Here is a 20,329-nt window from a genome sequence, read left to right as displayed (position 1 = left end):
AGTCAATCAAAAACGATTATTTTTTTGTGTATGTCAGAACTCGGACCTTCATCTGGAAGGGCCTTGTGTTTTAGAATATTAGTAGTTTGAACAGTCTTTCAAAAAAGATTGTTAGCTCTGCTCCAAAGGTTTTAAGGGGAGCTGGAAACAATTCCTAAATGTAACAAGAATTTTTGCATTCCTGGTTGGAAAACTCTTTCACGTAGTTGATTGCCAGCTCTTGGGTGCCTAAAATGAGGCCTCAATCAAAAATGTGTGAAGTGTTCCCCTGCCTATTGGAGGCGTATGCTACTGCTTCTCAGAGAGGAGGGAAGCTCAAGCCTTCAGTGCTTTGCAGAGCAGAAGTTACCTCACTTACAGCACCAATAAAGGTAAAATAAGCTGATCAAACATTTCAGTTTTGGAAGTTTTGAAGATATTTTCTGAAATTTAATGGAAAAACCCTCAGATGAGGGCTACTCTGTCTTCTTCAGTACTGACCTCCGAATTCCCACCCTAGAAAGACTTTATTTTGGAGCATAGTCCTGATTTTTAGCAAGAGCTACATTTAGGATATTTCCTATTCACCTGGAAAGAACATACACCAAGGAGCAACTCTGGTCTTAACTCAGGGTGTGACCTTACAGTAGAAAAGCTTCTACTTGTCAATATTTAATTTAACATTTACTAAATGGCGGGTGGACGCCAGGCTGACCTCATTGGAAATAACTTGGCAAAGATTTAACTAGCTTTCATTTGCATGGAAGGTAATGCTGGAAATAACCCTAATGTAACAATAACATTAAACCCACAGTTCATTAGATTTTTTTCCTAAATGATGCCATAAGAGATCTGCATGTGTGAATAAGAGAAAACTGTTAAAACAATGCTAATGACCAACACAGCAAAAGGAAATTATTAACCCCATTTTCCTTCAAAGAACTGAGAAATTGCTGTAGCTGATCCAAGTCAGTAATATGGAATGATTAGTTCAGAATTTTTCAAAATACTCTGTACGTTTATGTATTTATTGTTGATTTGTTGTTCTTGCAGTTGCTGTTGTTTAGCTACACTGTGTTCTATTCTTTAACACATCAAGGAGTTTTTGAAGAACAGAAATCTGAGCATAGGTTTGGTTTCCTAATTTGAGACTGAATTTGTGAATAGGCTCACCTGCATGGAAATGAATCACATTTTTAAGTGTGAACAAGTATTCACATGCAGCTACAAATATGGTATATTCTCTATTTATTTATTTTTGACATTTCTATTTCTAAGTTCATAAAATTGAAAAAATTCTTTTTGAATGTGAAATTAAATTTCACTGACTTCTCCCAGAATATTCAGTTGGTGAGCTTCTCACTTAAGCTTGCTTGTAAAGATGTCCTTTTTTTTTTTTTTTTGTTTTGTTTTGTTTATAATTTCAATTTAAAACTAGCATGCTTATTTCTTGTGTGCTATCTAACAAAGGAATTCTTCTTTATTTGTCCTGTTTCTTGGTTCTATCTGTGTAAATTGTCCTTGAGTTGGTTTCTCTGTATTCTTACTCGAGTAGACATATTCATAAATAGGCCAAATTCATAAACTTGGACCTAAAACTTGGGAAAACTTGGATCAAGTGAGTAGTTTTGTTTAGTCTGACAGGATTAGTTCTAGCACAGTGGGCTGCTCTTCTATCATAATAAAGCTCATGTTTTGTCGACTGGCACGCCTTTCCAAAGCTTATAAAGCCACATGAACTGCTTTTGTAACATAGCAGTGCCAGCTTTTTGGCCTCCTCTTACTTATTTTACTGTCCTTGTGTGAATCATGGGACATGCTGAGCAACGCGACCTTGCCACAAATGAGGGGTGCTATTAAGAAGTAGCACATCTGCACTGTATATTGTTAAATTGCTACAGCTTAACCACTTCAGATTAGTTTAAAAATTATGAAGATTTCAGTTAAAATATAGGCAGCATAAGCGGTTAATTAGGTGTGCATAAACCTGGATGGTATATTCTGTCACTCATATCTAAGATACAAGAGTCATTCAAACATCATTTGCTTCCTCATCTTCATTCCAGACACTGACAAGAAGAATCTCCTATTTCCTCATAATCATCATAACATGTATGTTACAAAAGGTTCAGTGATAAGACTTTTTTTTCTCTTAAAATTAAAATACTGAATGCCAAGTTTAATGATACTTTTAGATAAAATTTGCTAGGAAATACTTCAAAGAATTTCTTTCCTGACCCAAAAAAGTGATGTTTTCACAGCAGCATCTTGTGGCTGGAGAAGGACATCCATGCTTATCTGAAGCAAAATGAATGGCACTATCTTTTGAGAAAATGTTTTTGTTCCTTTTATTGAGATTTACTCAACAGGGTCAAAAGAGATCTATGAACACAGCCAGAATAATGATAGCCTGAAATAGAAACCAGGTACCACCAATAACAAATTGAACAATGTTACTTCCAGTACCACCCAGAGTTCAGAATGTCAGCCAACTGGTGCCTCTCTGCCTGTTGCATCTTGGATAGTTTAGCATCTGCAAGCATACTGATAATCCAATTAAACTAGCTATCAACGTCCTTGAGGAAATGCTGATGAGCCTAACGTAATGTGTAATGTGCATAGGATTTTCAGAGTAAGCAATACACATGCTAACATGGAAAAGCCAAAACTGAGGACACCTTCTCATACCTAACAGTGTTCTTATCTACACTTATCTTGGGCATATGCGGATGTGACAGCAAAGAGCAAACTGTTACAGCCTTGTTCTCACCCATGTTTTGTTTAGCACCTAAACCAACATTGATACAAAGTTCCTGTCTGTGGCACAAAGCCAGAACAACAACAAAGATAAATCTTTTTACAAGCTACTGTATTTTTTGTTACTGTACAGTATGTTTTGTCTCCAACCTTTGAAAACCCTGTAAAGAGATGACTCCCAGCCAGTACTGTGCACTCCTAGATACGTAAGTACTGGCCCAACAAATCACTATTAAAAGCCATTTAGGGCGCATGGAATGCTGTGGGTGTTCCTAAACCAGGATACGTAAATAAGCAAGAGTACACAAATGCAGGTCCTAGCCTCAGGCACTTGCATTTCAAATATCTATTGGTTCAAATGTGGGAAGTAAAGCTTTTTAACATTATGTGGCAGCAGAAACAAAGACCTCTTGTGTAGTATTGCAGCCATAAAAGGCAGCTCATTTTCTACTGGTTAGAAAAGATTTATTGCACAAATTCCAGCCTAAGCATTTTACTATTTTTTTCCTAATTACTGTTAATTATTTATTCATTCTGAAAAGGTATATAAAAGCTAAAGCTGGCACTATGTTTTGTTCAATAATTTAAGTGTTCTTATTTCAGAGAGGAGGACTGCTGTAACAACCTTCTGAACGAGCTGAACGCTGGAGAGCACTGAGTGAAGAGTACTTTGGATAAGTGGTAAGTAATGCCTAGACATTGAAGTGGATAACTTGGAGCAACTTCTCCAGTTTGGCAACGGGTTTGATGTGGGCACTTTATCTGCATGCAAACCAATTTCTTGACATTTCTAAACAAATGGTTTCCGGTGTTAGACAAGTACTTCGCATCTGAATGAGCAGTCATTAACTCCACAATCTGTCCTCTTCTCCTTGGTAATAGATTTCTGCAGATCATAGCTTTAAATGTTCCATGAATTTATATATTAAAAAGCTAAATTTAATTTGAAATAGAAATTAAGTTGTTGATTTTCTCAATAAGGATCATCTTATATATTATTAATATAACTCCGTGATAGTCTGGAATGCTGAAACCCAGATACAGAAATAACCACATTGTAAACACTTCAGGACTGACACGGATATTGGGGATGAAAGAGCTGCAAGAGCTCTGTAACACTGTATCAATTAATTACTTAAGAGAACAAGTATTTCTGGAAGCTGGTGTGTCTACAGTATCTGTCCTGCAGATTAACTCTTGCTAAATGTTTCAGTACCATAGGAATGCGCTGTGCCACGTTGAAGTCATGCCACGCCTGACTCCAGACGACATTAATATTGAGACCATTTGACCTTTTATGCAAACAGTACAAGAAGCACAATCTCAGTTGCACAAGGATCTATCTTAACAACACTACTTGAGGAGAAAATAAACCCTTGTTATGAATGAAATTCCATAAACACATTTTATTCAGATAGTTGGCAGTTATGAGAATCTAATACATAAATTGGTCCTGATTTGGGTGTCAAAACCACCCTTTACCCTTGTTACTCTCTGCAGTATTCAATCAACATTTTTGATAATCAGTGGTGGATTTCTTTTGTATGAGTATGTATGTGCAATTTTCAGTAGAAAAGGAGCAGACTTGTAGAAGCAGATGTCATAGACCAGTTTCAGATATGCATAGCTGGGAGCACAGGGAAGTGCTGAGTTTAAGTCCAATAGCTTGTAGGGATGGCTCCTTTCTTGAAAGGGAGAGTGCTCAGCCATAGAGGATTTTGGCTGTAAGTTGCATGGAAAAATTAGCAGCAGTAGCTCTAAAGCACACAAGGCAGGTGAAGGAGTGAGATTTATGCTTCTCCCCTCCATGCTCTTTTACAAGAGTTTTAGATCTGAACTAAATAATAATAATAATTAAAAAATTAGTCTTCTGAATCCTCCTCTTATATTCAGTAGAGGGCATAGGAAACAAAAGCACTCAAGTTGGGAAATTTTACCTTTCAAGTAAGAGAACAAGAGAGGGGGGAAGAAGCACCCTCACAAAAAGAGATGTCTGCAAAGTGAGATACAATCATTAGGCATAGTCTATCATAGAATGGCTGAGACTGGAGGGCACCTAAAAGATCTAGTTCCCACAACTGGGATTGTTCATGGTACAATAGGAGTCAATTAGTATTACTTTTATACCAACATTTTATACCAAACCTTTATGATTGGCACTGCATTTCAGTGTTCTCTCTCTGAGAGAGCTTGTTCTCCCCATTTTTAAAAGAAACCAAGATATTCAGTTCTATACCTCAAAAAGGCTTACTCTGGGAAGTGTAAAAATTCATCAGCTGTAAGCAGCTCTTCTGACTTCCACATTTTCTCTGTGTGGCACTACAGTGTTGATTCACACATAATATTTTAATAGAGGTTGTGTATTTCGTGCTCAGGAGACAGATGTGGAAGTGATGCATGGCCATCAAGAGGAATTTTGTTACCATAACTTTCTAACTTGCAGATGAACTGCCTGAAGCTTGCTTCTGTTGTGCCTGAAACCTAGATTAGAGTAAGCTTATTCATACCTCTGTCTGTTAAGTTTGCTCTGCCATCCATAATGCTCCCACTCTGTGAGCTGCTGAGACATCCTAGGGTCTCAGCATCCAAGGCTAACAATCACAGAAATCAGGTGGATTCAATATACTTTTAATGAACTCAACATAGACGTTGGTAAATAAATTGCTGGACACATAGGCAAACAAAATATAGCTCTGAAGGAGCTGCAAGACCTGATGTAAGTGCACTGTTCTGATTTTTTGGTCACCTCTCAACTAACTACGCAAACTGGGGGAAAGAGAGACCTGTTGTTTCATACTCTACAAAAAAAAAAAAATAAGACAATGTTTCTGGATATATATCTTAACTAATTTCTCCTGCACTAGCAACAAATGAACTGCCAGGGACAGAATGCACTTTTCACCCCATCTGTTAAAGCATTTCAGTGAATGTCAATTGGCAGCAGCAGTGCAAACTCCAGATATTCACTTTCCCAAGCAGGATGTCACTCCTATAGATGTTGTGAGATGCTGCTGTCAGAAAATCTTGTTTCTACTTGCTCTTATCTCACAACTCTCCCCTGCAATCAAATCAGTGAGACTGCAGAAGGAACACTGGCAAACCCACAAAAGGTTTCAGTGATCTGTATACTCCCTCTCCAGTCCAGATTTCTTAATTTCTGTATCACATCGGATGTGTCACAGTCCACTGGGTATTTATGAAAAGTTGTGTAACTAGAATTACATAAAGTACAGGAGGGATAGTTTGATCTGAACACCTCTGCAGATGGGGCACAGTCAGCTATTGCTGGCTTTCTGACAAGCCAGAAATGTTATAAATGTGTTTTAAAGACTGCTCAGAGAGCAAGAGATTAAGATAATTCAGCCATATAAATATGTGGCCATGAAAGGGAGACATGAGTTTTCTATCTTTGCTGGTGGTGTAGCTGTGAGGTTAACATTTCTCTTTAGATGTTTACCCGACAGCTTATGACTGAGCCCATGCTGTTCCTGTTTCAGTGTTATGCCCCATATACTCTCTGTCCAGTAAGCTCTTAATTTCCAGTTAGATGATGCTCTGTTGGCAGTCTGTCAGAAGCGTAACATTTAACACATCGTCAACTTAATTATCTGCCTTAAATCTGAAAAAAATAAATAGCATGAGGGTGCTGCAGAGAGGAATACTGATGGATTACTTTTGATATTCTTGTTAAACATGGCATGGAACAGGTGAAATATCCAGTGGTAAGATTAACTGTATCTTTTATAAAGTGAAAAGTTTTCACCTTGAAAACTCTCTTTAAAAAACAAATTTAGCAGCAACTAACTAAAGCCCTTTGCAGCAGAGGGGAAAGTTTTGTTTGTAGGCTTTCAGTACTGAAACTGCACTGGGAAGTGAAGAAGGAAGACAGTAATTTTTCTGGCTTCAGTGATTAGACAATGAAGATGCTTTCCTAGTTCCTCTTACCTTAAAACTCGGCCTGATTTCTCGGAACCATTCAGAAATAATGGCCCCAGCACTGCCTATGGTATTTCTTCTGTTAGACTGGATTTCTTCTTAGAAAACCTCCTGTATGCATGAGGATCCGAACATAACTTCTGCTCCAACCTGCTCTTTCTCTAAATTGACTGTTAGTCCTTGCGTATCATAGCTCACTGTCTTTTAAAAACTCCTGTCTAACAGACACCTTGCATTCAAGACAGGATCTATCATTATCATTTATATATACATTAATATTTGAAGATCAAAGATATCCTTGAGATGCTGAAGCAGAAGTATTCGTAATCCATATTCGGGACAAACTGAACAGATTAATGAACTGCCCAAGACCGTGACATGAAGCACAGTGTAAATAACAGATAATCCACCCTACCTGAAACTATAGAAATCAGATTTGTTTATTAATAAGTGATTATTAAAATGCCTTTTAATGCTGTTGAAGCACATGTGGTGATGATTAGAGAGGAATTTTCTTGACAGGGCACTGAATAAATAGACCCATCCTTTGCAGAAGCATTCATGCAGTGGCACAGCTAATGTAAAGAGGTGAGGCTGACCCAACATTTAGACAAATGCTAATATAGCCCTACAGGTGGATGACTTCAGCACAGTTGTCGTGCATTTTTTGGTTGTTTTTAACTGCGTTTTTGATGCTGCTGTGCCTACCTGGCAGTCTTGCTGCATGCTGCTACAATTTTCCCTCTTTTCCTTCTCAGCTATCAATTTACAAAGTAACGGAATGGAGAACAAGCAACAAAGCAATGGGGGGGTGACAAAAAATAAGGAGATGAAGAAAAAAATGGTAAGTGAATGCCTCAACTCTTCTATCAGTGTATTTGCTGTTATGTCAGCACGTTAAGGCGAGAAATAATGTATGTGCTACCCACATACAGCCATATTACTGGCTTTTGTGTGTCAACAGCAGTGAGCTGCTCCCACTGTGTTATGTTAAATGAAACTAAATAAAACACAGATACTGATTCATCTCAAATGCGCTCCATGCATTTTAGAGGCTCAATTCTCCTAGTTTGCCCCTTGTACTGTTGGGGACCATTCAAAAAGATTAGAAGTGTTGTTTGGGTTATCTATCTGTGCAGATGTTTCTCAATATGAATGATGACTTCACATGTTAATAAGGACCACATGGCTTTCTGTTCAAGTGCTGCTTTGCTCAACGTGTGGTGAGGACACAGGTTGCACAAAGACTCAGGTCATATATTTGGAACAATTTCGTCTCAGAAATTGGTGGTGCATTGGCACAGGCTGCCCAGGGATGTGGAGGAGTTACTGTCCCTGGTGATGTTCAAGAACTGTGTAGGTGTGGCACTGAGGGACATGGATAGTGGGCATGGTGAGGATGGGATGGTGGTTGGAGCAGGTGCTCTTAGTGGTCTTTTCCAGATTTAATGATTTTATGACACCTCCAAGTTTCTACATTACAGTCTGCCTTCAAACCTGCTGTGCTTTATGGCTTAACTTCTGTGTCTTTGGGAACTGCAAGGTAGTTGTGAGGTATGTGGCACGTTAGCGGTGGAAAGAGTGCAGATTTACACCACTATGGATTGCAGACATCTGGGAATAGTTCCCAGATGTACTTAGGACTGGTCTGAGGCACATGCGTTGCCAACTGAAAGGCGCAGCTTAACTCTCAGCGTTTTGATGCGTGTTTGCAAATAGGCACCTGCGGAACGAAGAGGTGGAAGCGCTGACCACCGCCCCCCAAGCAGCGCGGAAACCCTCCGCCTCCCCGGGGCTCACGGCTATTTGTTTAAGTTATTCAGCAGCGCTCTGGACCACCCCATCCCTCCCTCCGCGCAGGCCAATCTCTGTGGTGGCGGAGCGGAGCTCGGGCACGGCCGCGCTGCCCCTCGCTCACCCCCCGCCTCCCACGGCCGCGCCCCGCGCGCTGCCCGGCGGAGATGCGCGACTGCTGCGCACGTGCGGAGGCGGCGGCATGGAGCCTGCGGCGGCGCCCGAGGCGGATACGCTGGTGGCGCGGGAAGCGGGCGGCCGCCGCGCGGGGAGAAGCGCAAGTAGCGTAAGGAGCCCGAGGGGAGCGGGGTCGGCGGCGGAGGGGTGCTGACTGGGGGGAGAAGGGGAGGATTTGTGACCTTTCTCAGCTGGGTAGGGGGGAGGAGAAGCGGGCTCGGGCACGGCGGCCGCGGGAGCCGGAGTAAGTCCCCGAGTGAGAACGGGCTCAGGTTGCAGTGCGGAGCGGTCCCCGCTCGGTGCCGGCTGGGCTGAGCTAAAAATACCGTGGCCGCCCGAGCCGGGAGCGGAGGGGGGCAGCGGGGACGGGGCAGAGCCGACCACGCGGTGGGAGAGAGCCCGCTGGGCGAGCAGCTCCTGCAAACAGGGCGAGGAGAGCGGGGCTGCACTGCGCTCAGCTGGGGAGGGCAGGGAGCAGCCCGGGGGCCACGGGTGGGCACGCACCTGTCTGCCTGGAGCCGTCCCAGCAGCGGTGTGCAGGGTCGGGTGCGTGAAAATCAGGTGCCTATTGTCGATAAGAAGCCTTAGCAGCGTCTATTGAAAGATCCTAAAACTTCCTTCTGTGCCTGTGCGGTGTTTACTGCTTGCAACTGTGTTTGATTTTAACCTGGAAAGGGGGCTATCACCCACTAACCAGAAAAGCAAAATCATGAATAGTGCTTGGAAAACTGAAATGCAAACCAGTGTACTTTTAAAACAAAAGCAACTGAAGGTTCATAGTACGCGAGCATTGCACCCTGTGCTGAAAGAAGAAGTTGAGTTGGTAAAAACATTTCCAAAGGCTATCGGAGCTCTGTGATCTGTGATAAGAGCAAAAAAATATGAACTCTTACAAGTAAGCAGCTCTCTCATGCCTGGGGGTCTTTGCTTTGGTCCAGTATGAAACTTCCTTACTGCACCTTTATGCAGGGTGACAGCCTGTGCTAAGAGCAGCACACTGATAGTGGTAAAGGAAAGTAGCACCGCTGGGGAAAGTGTGACCACTTCTTGTTTCCCAGCCACTATCGAACAGATTGCTGGAGGCTTAGCTTGCTTTGATCACTTATTTGTTTAAAATACTGCCACAGACTTAATTTTATTTTGAGTAATTTTTTTCTTTCTTTTTTCTTTTTCCCTTCTTGTTTCATTTTGCTTTTATTTGGCGTTGCTGAAACTTGAGCAAATATTTGAAGTAGTGCACGAGGAGAGACAGGTCATGGAGAAATTGAAGCTCATGTTCCAAGATCTGTAAAGCTTTGCATGAGGCTCAGTGTGCCTTCTGCAGCAGGTCATATATGAGAAAACTTCAGGGTGCTGAAGTGTGCTCTAAACCTTGCTGTCTGCAGCACTTGAAAATAGAGTGGGCATTGGGTTTTCTAATTTGACAGCACTCGCATCATTTGTACTGCCTTATTTGTTACTTAACCCTGTGTGCATTTAATTTGTTTGCGCTGAAATTTTCAGGTGTTCACTGGAGTTTTTAATAAGCATAGATTACGTGGTCCAAATCACCTTGTTTGCAGGATTTTTCCAAGGTGTTTAATGTTGTTGGAGCAGATCTTATGTGGTAATATTGCTAAAAGGACTTGCACTTATCATTTATAAAACCTTTGGGAACACTCCTGTGTATCTCCTTAGTGTTCTAAATTCACAGAATCATAGAATCATTTGAGTTGGAAGAGACCCCAAAAGGCCATCTAGCCCAATTTCCCTGCAGTGAACAGGGATGCCTACAGCTCCGTCAGGTTGTTCAGAGTCCCACCCAACCTGAGCTTGAGTGTCTGCAGGGATGGGGCATCCACCACCTCTCTGGGCAACCTGTTCCTGTGCTTTGCTACCCTTATAAAAATGTCTTTTATATCCAATCTAAACCTCCTCTCTTTTAGTTTAAAACCATTTATCCTTGTCCTGTCACAATAGACTCTGCTAAAGAGTCTGTTCCCTTCTTTCTCCCATTGCAGATATTGAAAGGCCATTCGGGTTTCTCCGGAGCCTTCTTTTTTCATGGGCCCCACTGCTAGAGCCTGTCTAGGTCTCTTTGAATGGCTTCTTTCCCTTGAGTACATCAACTGCATCACACAGTGTGGTGTCATCTGCAAACTTGCTGAGGGTGTGCACAATCCCACTGTCGATGTCACTGATGAAGATAACAAAGAGCTTTGGACCCAGTACTGACCCCTGAGGGACACCACTGGTCCCTCATTCAGAGTAGCAGTGACTCCTAGAAGTGAAGGAGTGGCTGTTCAACTCAGAGAAAAAATGGGCAAGGTGTTATCAACACCTAAATAAAGCCTTATGTTGAAATTTCTGCTTCTTATTTCTGGAATAATGCTGCAAAGCTGCATGTGTGGCAGGTTCATTTTGAGAAGCTGGCTAATAATAATAAATTGTACTTGGCTTATTTAATGAACTCCATGGGATATATTTCTTATGCAAGATTTTCTTCTTCTGCTGTACACTTCCTCCTGACCTGACTGAAAATAGAGCAGTTAATGAACTGTGTAATCTCTTCAAAGACTACCACGCCCTGTGGAAGAAGTTAACCACGCTGGGCTGTACCACAGGGCATGTTTGAGCCCTTCAGACCTGCAGCTGCAGAGCACAGCAGACCCCATGGGTGCTGAGTTGTGTGCTGCAGCCCCTGCCCTATCAGTGGATATCCCATAATTTCTTCATGAACCCAAGTGACAGTGACTGTGTGGTGGCAACGTGACCCCCAGCATGTCAAAAGCCACACTGCAGCCACTTCCCCTACTGTACTTGTCCTGGAGGAACTTGCTCCTGTTCATCATCACTGCTGTCATGCAATATGCTACCTGCTCAAATGTAGTTGGTGCTTCAGATCTTCATTTCCCAAAGGAAATGTACAGCTTTGTGCCACTGACAAAATGTATAGATTCATTAACCTGTCGTCTGCTCTTTGTGATGTAGATGAAGCTGAAGTTACAAGGCCTACTTACACAGCTTTTTCTCCTTTCCAAAGCCATTTCCAAAGTTCAGGCTTCAATGAGCAATCAGACTGAACATAAACCAGTAGTCACTGCTCCTGAAATTTGAGATTCTTAGCAGAGTTTTTAAAAATAATTAAAAAAAAAGATGCTTTAAAATGTCATCCACTATAATGAAATATATAATGAATGAATGAATAATTATAAATATATAATGAAATTATGAAAAATTATAAATATATAATGAATGAATTAAATAATATATAATGAACTATAATGAAAGTCAAGAAAGGTGAGCTGTCTTCTATAATGTACAAAACAATAGCCAAGCAGCCACCAAAACACAGATTTCTCTTAGGAAATCTTTTGAGAATTAAATTAGGACTGGCATTGGTCACGTGTGCAGCACTCCAAAATCCAGAAGCAGAACTGAGTGTCAGAAAGTGATGCTGGATGAAATGGAAAGGACCCTTAAGTCTGGAAGCTTCAAATCAACTGACTGTTACTCCATTATCTGAGCAACGTTGCTTTTTGTATGGATGAAGAAATTAGTAGTAGAGGTTGGGGCTATCAGCTAAATGCAGGAGGAGGGATGGGGGTGGAAGGAGGAAAGTTGTAGAGGGTGAATTACTGGTACAATGCTGGGGGAAAAGAGCAGATGGAATCTCTGTCTGAGAGTGTGTGTGCGAATGGCAGCAAGTTGCTGTTGGTGAGGTACATCTGGGTTAGAATATCTAGTTTTTGGCACCAGTTTGTTTGTTTGCTTGTTTGTTTATTTAATGCTCAGAATTTCACTAATCCTTATGCTTATTGGGCTGGGTGGGGAGTACACCAACTTCTTAGGCTACCCCCTAAGTCAGGTCTACCCCAAGTCATGTTGCACCAATAATGTGTTACTGTGTGCTTTGTGGTGTTATTGTGCATTGCCAAAGGTTTCTTTGATGAGATATGCTTCTGTAAGATTTTGCTTTTTATTTTTTATTTTTTATTTTTTATTATTTATTTATTTATTTTTGTGTGTGTTGGGGGCAGATGGGGAGATTGAAGCAAGAATTTGTGAGGTTGAAAGAAGTTTGAATGTTTACTTATGCCTTGGTAAATGTTAACTGAGATGCTGTCACTTCAGATTTACTGTTTCTTGGTCTGCAGAAATGGGGAGTGCTGCAGGCCATTACTCTGCATGAAGGAGGTCTGCCTGCAGGAGCTACACAAGACAGTACAAGCAGTGTTAAAGACTGCAGCTTTTCTATTTAGAGTATACTAACAATGGCTAATTCTTTTCCTTGTTTTTCAGAATTGGTCTGGAAGTCTAATTTTAGCATCTTTAACTGGTGCTTTTGGGTCATCTTTTCTTTATGGTTACAATCTCTCTGTGGTGAACGCGCCTGCAGTGGTAAGTTACTGACACAACTGGCACTAAATATCAGTAGAGGGCAGCCTTGTCTATCTAATGTGCTCTCTCCAGCATCCTGCTCTTACCATCCTGCTGATAACGGTGGAAGAGGTTAAATCTTCTATGTTAACCTTTCTGTACTTGAATGACTGTTTCTGGTGTCTGTTTTCAACTAAATTCAGTATTGGTCAGGAAAACAAATGCTGCTGTCGAGATGAGGAGTTGTGCAGGGTTTCTTTTACAAAAAAACTTCCCAAAATACAGAATAATGCTAAATCTTGCTCAGTTTTGAGTGATAAAGCATTTTTAAGAGCCTGTCTTTCTGACTAGAGAATATTTGGTAGCTGCAGGCGCATATTCAGCAACTTTTGTTCATTCAGTTCTGGAGGCTGACACATTTCATTCCCACAGTTGCGCTGCTATAAATGTCTCTTGCTGCCTCTTAAATCATGGGCCACTTCTGCATTTCTTTGGTTCTGATTTTGAAACTGCTGTGTTGACAGTTTGCTGCAATGTATGGATTATGTCTGATGAGAAGAGTATTGTAGAATCAGTGTACAATTTTTGAGGGATTTCATTAAAATATCAGCTATCACATGGAAATCTGAATGACTTGTTTTCATACTGATGGCCTACAGAGGCACTTAATTCAACCAAGCAGCACATTAAGCAATTCAGTAGAGCTGCAAGAAACACTTTTTTTTTAAAAAATAGGTAACTGGTAAATTTTTTCAGTGAGTTGTCGATACTCTGTTTTTAAAAAGTTCCTTTCCAAAGTTCAGCTCCTCCTTTTATGGAAATCTGTTATTAGAATGTGTGGCTAAGCTTCACCTGAGCAGCTCAGTCACATGAAGAATGGATACAATATTCATTCAAGTAATGGAAAAAGAAATTTTGAATTCATATTGTATTTAATAAAGCAACGATGTGAAGGATTAGAAATTGACTCACCCTGTAGGAAGCTTTCGTTGTTCACTTGACAGCTTCTGGGAATTTTCCTGAAGCTCCTGGTACCATTTGTACCAATAACACCGGTTTAGACAGATTGGATGTTTATTCTAGTATGGCATGTCTGTGCATCACCTCAGCCTGCAATCTTCAGGAGATAAGTATGGCTTAGACAGAATCAGCAGGAAGCTGAAATTCTGGGAACAATGGTATTGATTGTAGCGGTGATAGGCATCTTTCCTGCACTGAGTCAGTGCTGTCAGAGGTGAAGCATGAATAGTCTGGCTTCTAAACTTCTAAGTGCGATATGAAAAATGGACCACCTGGTAATCAAAGCTCTCCTGCCGCTTTCTGCATGGGTAAAAGAAAGAAAGAGTGATCAGAAATGTTATTTGCCAGTGCCCAGATTGTTAGATTTGAGCCATGTTATTGATTATAGTGGTGATCAGAGAAGAATGAAGTTGGGGAGACTGGAATTGCAACTATATCATGAAGAAGGTTAAATTTCAAGTGTCATGGATAGTAGTACTTCCAGCATTGTCTGTTTTTGCTTGAAATCTTTATTTGTGGCTATTGGACAGAAAGTTTGGCACCGTGTTGGTGGTTCTGGTTGTGCTGTTGACAGGTGTGCATGAAGTCTGCCCTCTTCCAGAGTGGTGTTGCAGTATTTGAGAATTTAGTATCTTCCTTATTTGTGTTAGGCTATACAGTAGGTAGGGCCTAAGAATAGTCCTGTTCATACTCCAACGGAAAAGAGTATGTAGTTGTGTTGTTCAAGAGCAGAATACTACTAGTGTGGCCCCTGGTCCTCTCTGTAACTCCCAGGTCAAGCTGTGTCATCCATTTGTCTGGGACAGGCCACTTTCCCGTCTCTATCCTGCACTGGCCAGGCTGGAGAGAAGAGTCTGGGAGCTGCTCATAGCCAAGGTGAGGAGGAATGAGCCGTACCAACACTGATTCCTGCAGCACAAAATCAGAACGTTTGCTCCATATGTCTTCTCCTGTGTGGCTGTGTGTCACCAAATGAAGTGAAGTTGAGAATGATGTGAGGTAACTGAGGGGAATGGCTTTTGCCTGTAAATAAATAGCGCTCTTACAAGAGGTCATAGTGGGAGTACATTAACTCCTAAAAGCTGTAAGTTGAGTTTAATTTATAAACTTGGTGAATCAAGCAACGTGATTTGGTTGTGTGCACCTTACAGCCAACATTGTGGTGGGCATCTCTGTGTAGGATGCTGAGTATCTTTTGCTCCTATTTACTTCAGTACAATTCCTGTTGACCAACTTTAGAGAAATTGCTATATAATGCTTTAAGGGGTATTTAGAAAGTGCTTGATAATGACTGTTGACAAAAGTATGAGATGTTTCCAGGAGACAGGATTTGAACACTGAATTGTACAGGGGAAGTTCATTTAAGGCTGAAACTATGAACTCTGTGTGCAATTGTGTATGTCTTCTTTCTGTGCTGAAAGTTGTGCCAGCTCATCAAACCACAGGGAAATGCCCCCGCAGTTCTCAGCTGGGAGCTTTACAACAAGCCATTTCATAAGGTTCGGTCCTTGATCTGACTTACTGCAATGGGGAAACAAACTGCATCAGATCTGCCCAGTGCAGATTTGTCTGTACTGACTACTCAGTCCCCCACCTTCCTGTGGGAAGGAGCAATAACCCATTGCAGGTGTGCTTTTCCCCTGCCAAGCACTTCTTGTCTTCTTCCTGCTGGAAGCTGTGTTTCTGCAATCTTTTTAGAGCTGGCACTGGGGTAGCTGCAGAAATGTATAGCTCACTGTCAGCCAGTTGGGTAAGTGTGAGTGGCCCTCAAAACTGTGGGCCAGGGCATTTTTCTTCTCAAAAGACCACCTCTTATCTCCCCTTGATGTAAGTTATTTAAAGTTAGACAAGAAAAATCACCTTATATGTGTGCGTGTATATATGTGCTTATATATGCTTTAACTCTGTTCTGGCGTGGCCTTACCTTCAGTACTGTGTGCAGGTTTTGGCATTATGATATAAAAAGGACATAAAATTATTAGATAGAATCCAAAGGAGGGCTACCATGATGGGAAAAGTTCTAGAGGTCAAGACATGCAAGGAGAGGTTGAAGTCCCTCAGTTTGTTCAGAGCAGAGCAGCTGCAGAGGGAATGGCATGGAGCTGTGTCAGGGGAGAGGCAGCTGGGGGTTAGGGAAAGGGTCTGCACCAGAGGGTGGCTGGGCACTGGCAAAGGGTATGCATAATGGATTTGTTGAATCAGATTTGTTTTTTGCTTTTGGTTTTCATTTCCATGTGCAATACCTCCAAACCTGTATGTGTTAATACTTTCCCATTTAGTGTCAGTAGAAATCTAGGCAAAAAAAAAGAAAGAACAAAAAAACAAACAAACAAAAAAAACCAACGTGATGGCATGTTTGTCTCTTATTCTTAAATGCTGTAGTTCGTACTTTATTTTCTTGAATATTTAAACTTGCCTAATGTCTCATTATGAATAAGAATGTAGTGCTGAGAAAATTAGTCATGACAAGGGGAAAAAATTTACATACTATTTTTAGTTATTAGAATTAGCAAGAAATGCTAATAGTGTTCTAAAAATGCTTTCTCTTAGTATTCATCACTATCAAAAATGAATCTCAAATAAACTAGATATCAAAATCTAAATATAATCTGAGTACTGATATTAGAGATAAGATTTATTACTTGATTTAGTGATGAATTTATTTGGATATTCACAATGAAATATAGTTTGCTGCAAAGTTAACCAAGTGCAATTGGACATTTTTCATGTAATAATTTGTTTCTGTTTGTATGGGAACTATAAAATAGAGTGGAAATAATGAGGTATGATTGTCTTTCTTTTAAAAGTCAGGGCACAATAATCTAGCCAGAAATTTAATAGAATGAAGACACTGTGAACACCGCATGTTCTACCCCCACTTCTCTAATGTACTTGGCATGTGCAGAGATTGTGTTTCAAGCTAAATAAAGCCCTCAGGTTGAATAGCTCGTGCATAGCAGGCTCGAATACCTATGGTTGGAAGTTCCTAGCCTAAACAGGGAGAGCTTGGTGGAAGTCTTATCCTTCTGAGTGCTACCCCAAGATACTTTAGAGGCTGTGTCATGCCTGATGAAATCTGAGAGGAGCCTGACGAGACTTTGAGATACTGTAGAGCTTGTGAGGGATCGTATCACACAGGTGTGCAGAACTGTTCTGCAGGAGTGATCATGTGGTACCTCATGCTTTCTGGAATACCATAACCCCCAGTGGCATCAGATCTTTTCTTGGTTTCTAAATGAGAGAGGAATAAAAGTGAAGAAGTTTGATGAAAAAGAAATCAAATACACGTCTTTGCAGGTGATACAAAGATTGTGTAAGAAATGTCCTACTGGAGATATGAAGCCTTTACATTTTAGAAAGATGAGAAAATTAGGCATAACTGAACATTAGAGTAAGAGTAGTTGTTAAAGCCATCTTGCAGAAAATTACAATTGTGCTCATATAGGGAAAGCAGAAAAATAATATGAACTCTGGCATCCTGATTACTAAAACTGTGAGCTGGTCATGGGATCTGAGTATTTTCAGGAGGGAGAAAAGAATTCCAGAGAGCTGAAGCTATAAGGCTGATAGATCAAGCAGAAAAATGATGTTCCAGAAATACAAGGACAGAGCAAGAAAACTGAATTTATGTTTTGGAATGGAAAAGTCTCTGAAGGTTCCATGCCAGAAGGCTTTTTACAGGGATGTATTGGATACATTTTAAAATCAGTAGAAATGTGGAATAAAATTAGTCATAATTTTCTATCTCACTGACAAAATGCCATACATAAGACTGAAAAAAATACCCAAAAATACTGGCTACATGTCACTTCTTACAAATAACATAAATAATAGAGAAATTGAATGAATTAATGTGACTTGAAGGAAAAAAGTAATTTTGAGGGACAGGCTGGGAAGATAAAGGTTAAGAATTAGATATTTGCACTTGACAAACTTGCGGAAACTATAATACAAAAGTGAGAATCTGGGAAAGATCAGACATGGCTTTTGTGAAGGGCAACGATCCCTTAAGGGTCTGGAGTTTTCCACAGAATCAAGAGGCTCTCGGACTTTCAAAAAATATTCTGGAAGGATACTTATGCAAGTCTTTTAGGAGGAACTAAGCTGTCATGGGGGAGTAAGTGTAGGCTTTGGGATAGATGAGTTGTTAAAATACAAGAAGATAGGAGAAGCCAGGTTTCAGGTTTTTGTTTCTTTAAGAGAAATCAGTTGACTGGAAGATAGATTTATTTCTGCATCTTAGGTATCTGATTTCATGTTTGATACTTCTTTCATTACTGAAAATAAAATGCTTGTTTAGCTGCCTGAACTTCATTCAAAAAACATCTTATGTAAATGTGAAGGTAAGAAGCTATTATTTATTTATAGAAGCAATTTGTCATTCTTAACAGTGTCAAAAAAGCTAGCTCTTTTTTTTTTTTATGTTACTGTGGCTTTTTTTTTCCCCTGTAGTATCAAACCAACATCTAAAATTTCTTATCTTCCTCCTCCAGCAATTATTTATCTTGGCTGTGAATTTCTGGGAAGAAAAATGTTAACTTTTGTTGCTTGGCTTAACATGTCCTTTATTTTGTATGGCTGACTGGTTCTGTGTTATCATAAATGAGTCATAAAAGTGGAGCAGGCTCCCTTCTTCCATCAGTCCATGAATACCAGTTCATATTGGAAAGATCCAACCAGTGATCAGAGTCATGATCTGGTGCCACTAAAAGAAGGTGAAGGGTCTTAATAATCGGAGACTCTTTGCTGAGAGGCACTGAGGTGCCCATCTGCCTCCCGGATAATCTCTAGAAAGGTTTGCTGCCTGTTGGGGGCTTGCATTCAGGACGTCAAGAAGAGAATATCTGGCATGATAAAGCCAGACAACCACTATCACCTCCTAGTCTTTCAAATTGAGTTGCATGAGGCTGCAACCAGGAAATTTAAAAACATCACAGAGTTTGGAATGGACCTCAAAAGATCACTGAGTCCAACCCCCCTGCTAAAGAAGGTAACCTAAAATAGGTCACACAGGCAGGCGTCCAACCAGGTCTTGAATTCTTCCATAGGAGACTTCATAATCTCTCTGCACAACTTATTCCAGTGCTCTGTCTCCCTTACCATAAAAAAGTCCTTACAATGTCAGTAAGGAACTTTCTATGCTGAAGTTTTAGGCCATTACTTCACGTCCTATCACTACACACCACTAAGAAGAGCCTGGCCTCATCCATTTGCCTTCCACCTCTCCTTAGATATTTATAAACGTTTTTCAGATCTCCTCTCAGACTTCTTTTCCCCAAGTTGAACAGACCCAGGTTACTCAGCTTTTCCGAAAAGACTCCATGTCCCTAGTGAAGATGTTGGAGGGATTGGGAACGCAGGTAGTGTTCTTCACAGTTCTCCCATTTGGGGACTGGGATCTGGGCAGAAGGAGGAGAACAGATCAGTTGAATGAATGGCTGCATGGGTGGTGTCACACCAAAGGCTGTGTGTTCTGAAAGCCCATCTGAAGGGCCTCTATACCAACACATGCAGCATGGGGAATAAGCAGGATGAGTTGGAAACCATGGTGCACTTGGAAAACTTATGATCTTATTGCTATCATGATGAGACTATGTAAACTTAATGAGGTTCAACCAAACAGAGTGCAAGGTTTTGCACTTGGTTCAAGGTAATCCCAGATATGCTTTCAGACAGCTAAAAGAACTCTGTGAGCATAGTCCTGCTGAGAAGAACTTAGGGATCCTGGGATGAGAAACTTAACATGAGCCAGAAGTGTGCACTTGTAGCCTGGAAGGCCAATGGTATTTTGGGCTGCATCAGAAAAGAGGTGAGCAGTGAGGGTGGTGATATTCCTCCTCTATTCTGCCCTCGTGTGGCCCTATCTGGAGTACTGTGTCCAGGTCTGGGGCCTACAACACAGGAAAGATGTGGAGCTTTTGGAGAAGATCCAGAGGAGGGCAACAAACATGATCAGAGGGCTGGAGCACCTCTCCTTCCAGTACTGAAAAGGAGATTATAAACAGAAGGGAAATCAACTTTTTACATGGATAGATAGTGATAGGACAAGGGGGAATAGTTTTAAAGTGAAGGAAGGAAGAGTAAGATTAGATGTCAGGGGGAAGTTTTTCACTGAGAGAGTAGTGAGGTGCTGGAGTGGGTTGCCTAGAGAGTTTGTGGATGTGCCATCCATGGAGGTGTTCAAGGCCGGGTTGGATGGGACCTGGGCAACTTGATTTACTACTTGGTACAGCAGTTGGCAACTCTGCCTGTGGCAGCGGGGTTGGAACTTGACCCTTGTGGTACCTTCCAACACAAGCTGTTCTAT

At 41.0% G+C, this 20,329-nt stretch overlaps 1 protein-coding gene across 3 annotated transcripts in view; it reads left to right on the top strand.

The window, feature by feature from the left end:
- The first annotated feature begins 3,314 nt into the window (after positions 1-3,314).
- Positions 3,315-20,329, top strand: part of SLC2A9 (solute carrier family 2 member 9) — a 93,094-nt gene continuing 76,079 nt past the window's right edge. The window contains exons 1-3 of one of the 3 annotated variants that reach the window (XM_042812864.1): positions 3,315-3,417; positions 7,431-7,516; positions 12,925-13,023. In XM_042812864.1, the coding sequence (XP_042668798.1) occupies positions 7,454-7,516; positions 12,925-13,023 (162 nt within the window). In that variant the 5' untranslated portion in view covers positions 3,315-3,417; positions 7,431-7,453. Of the gene's footprint in view, positions 3,418-7,430; positions 7,517-8,668; positions 8,753-12,924; positions 13,024-20,329 lie in introns of those variants that run through there. The other 2 variants (XM_042812866.1, XM_042812865.1) reach the window with 2 other exon arrangements.

Source organism: Centrocercus urophasianus, unplaced genomic scaffold (assembly GCF_019232065.1).
Source record: "Centrocercus urophasianus isolate 14NV4802_14NV808 unplaced genomic scaffold, USGS_Curo_1.0 seq_13, whole genome shotgun sequence".
Taxonomy (NCBI): domain Eukaryota; kingdom Metazoa; phylum Chordata; class Aves; order Galliformes; family Phasianidae; genus Centrocercus; species Centrocercus urophasianus.
The sequence above is the reverse complement of the archived record's forward strand: the minus strand, read 5'-3'. Positions and strand labels throughout refer to the sequence as shown.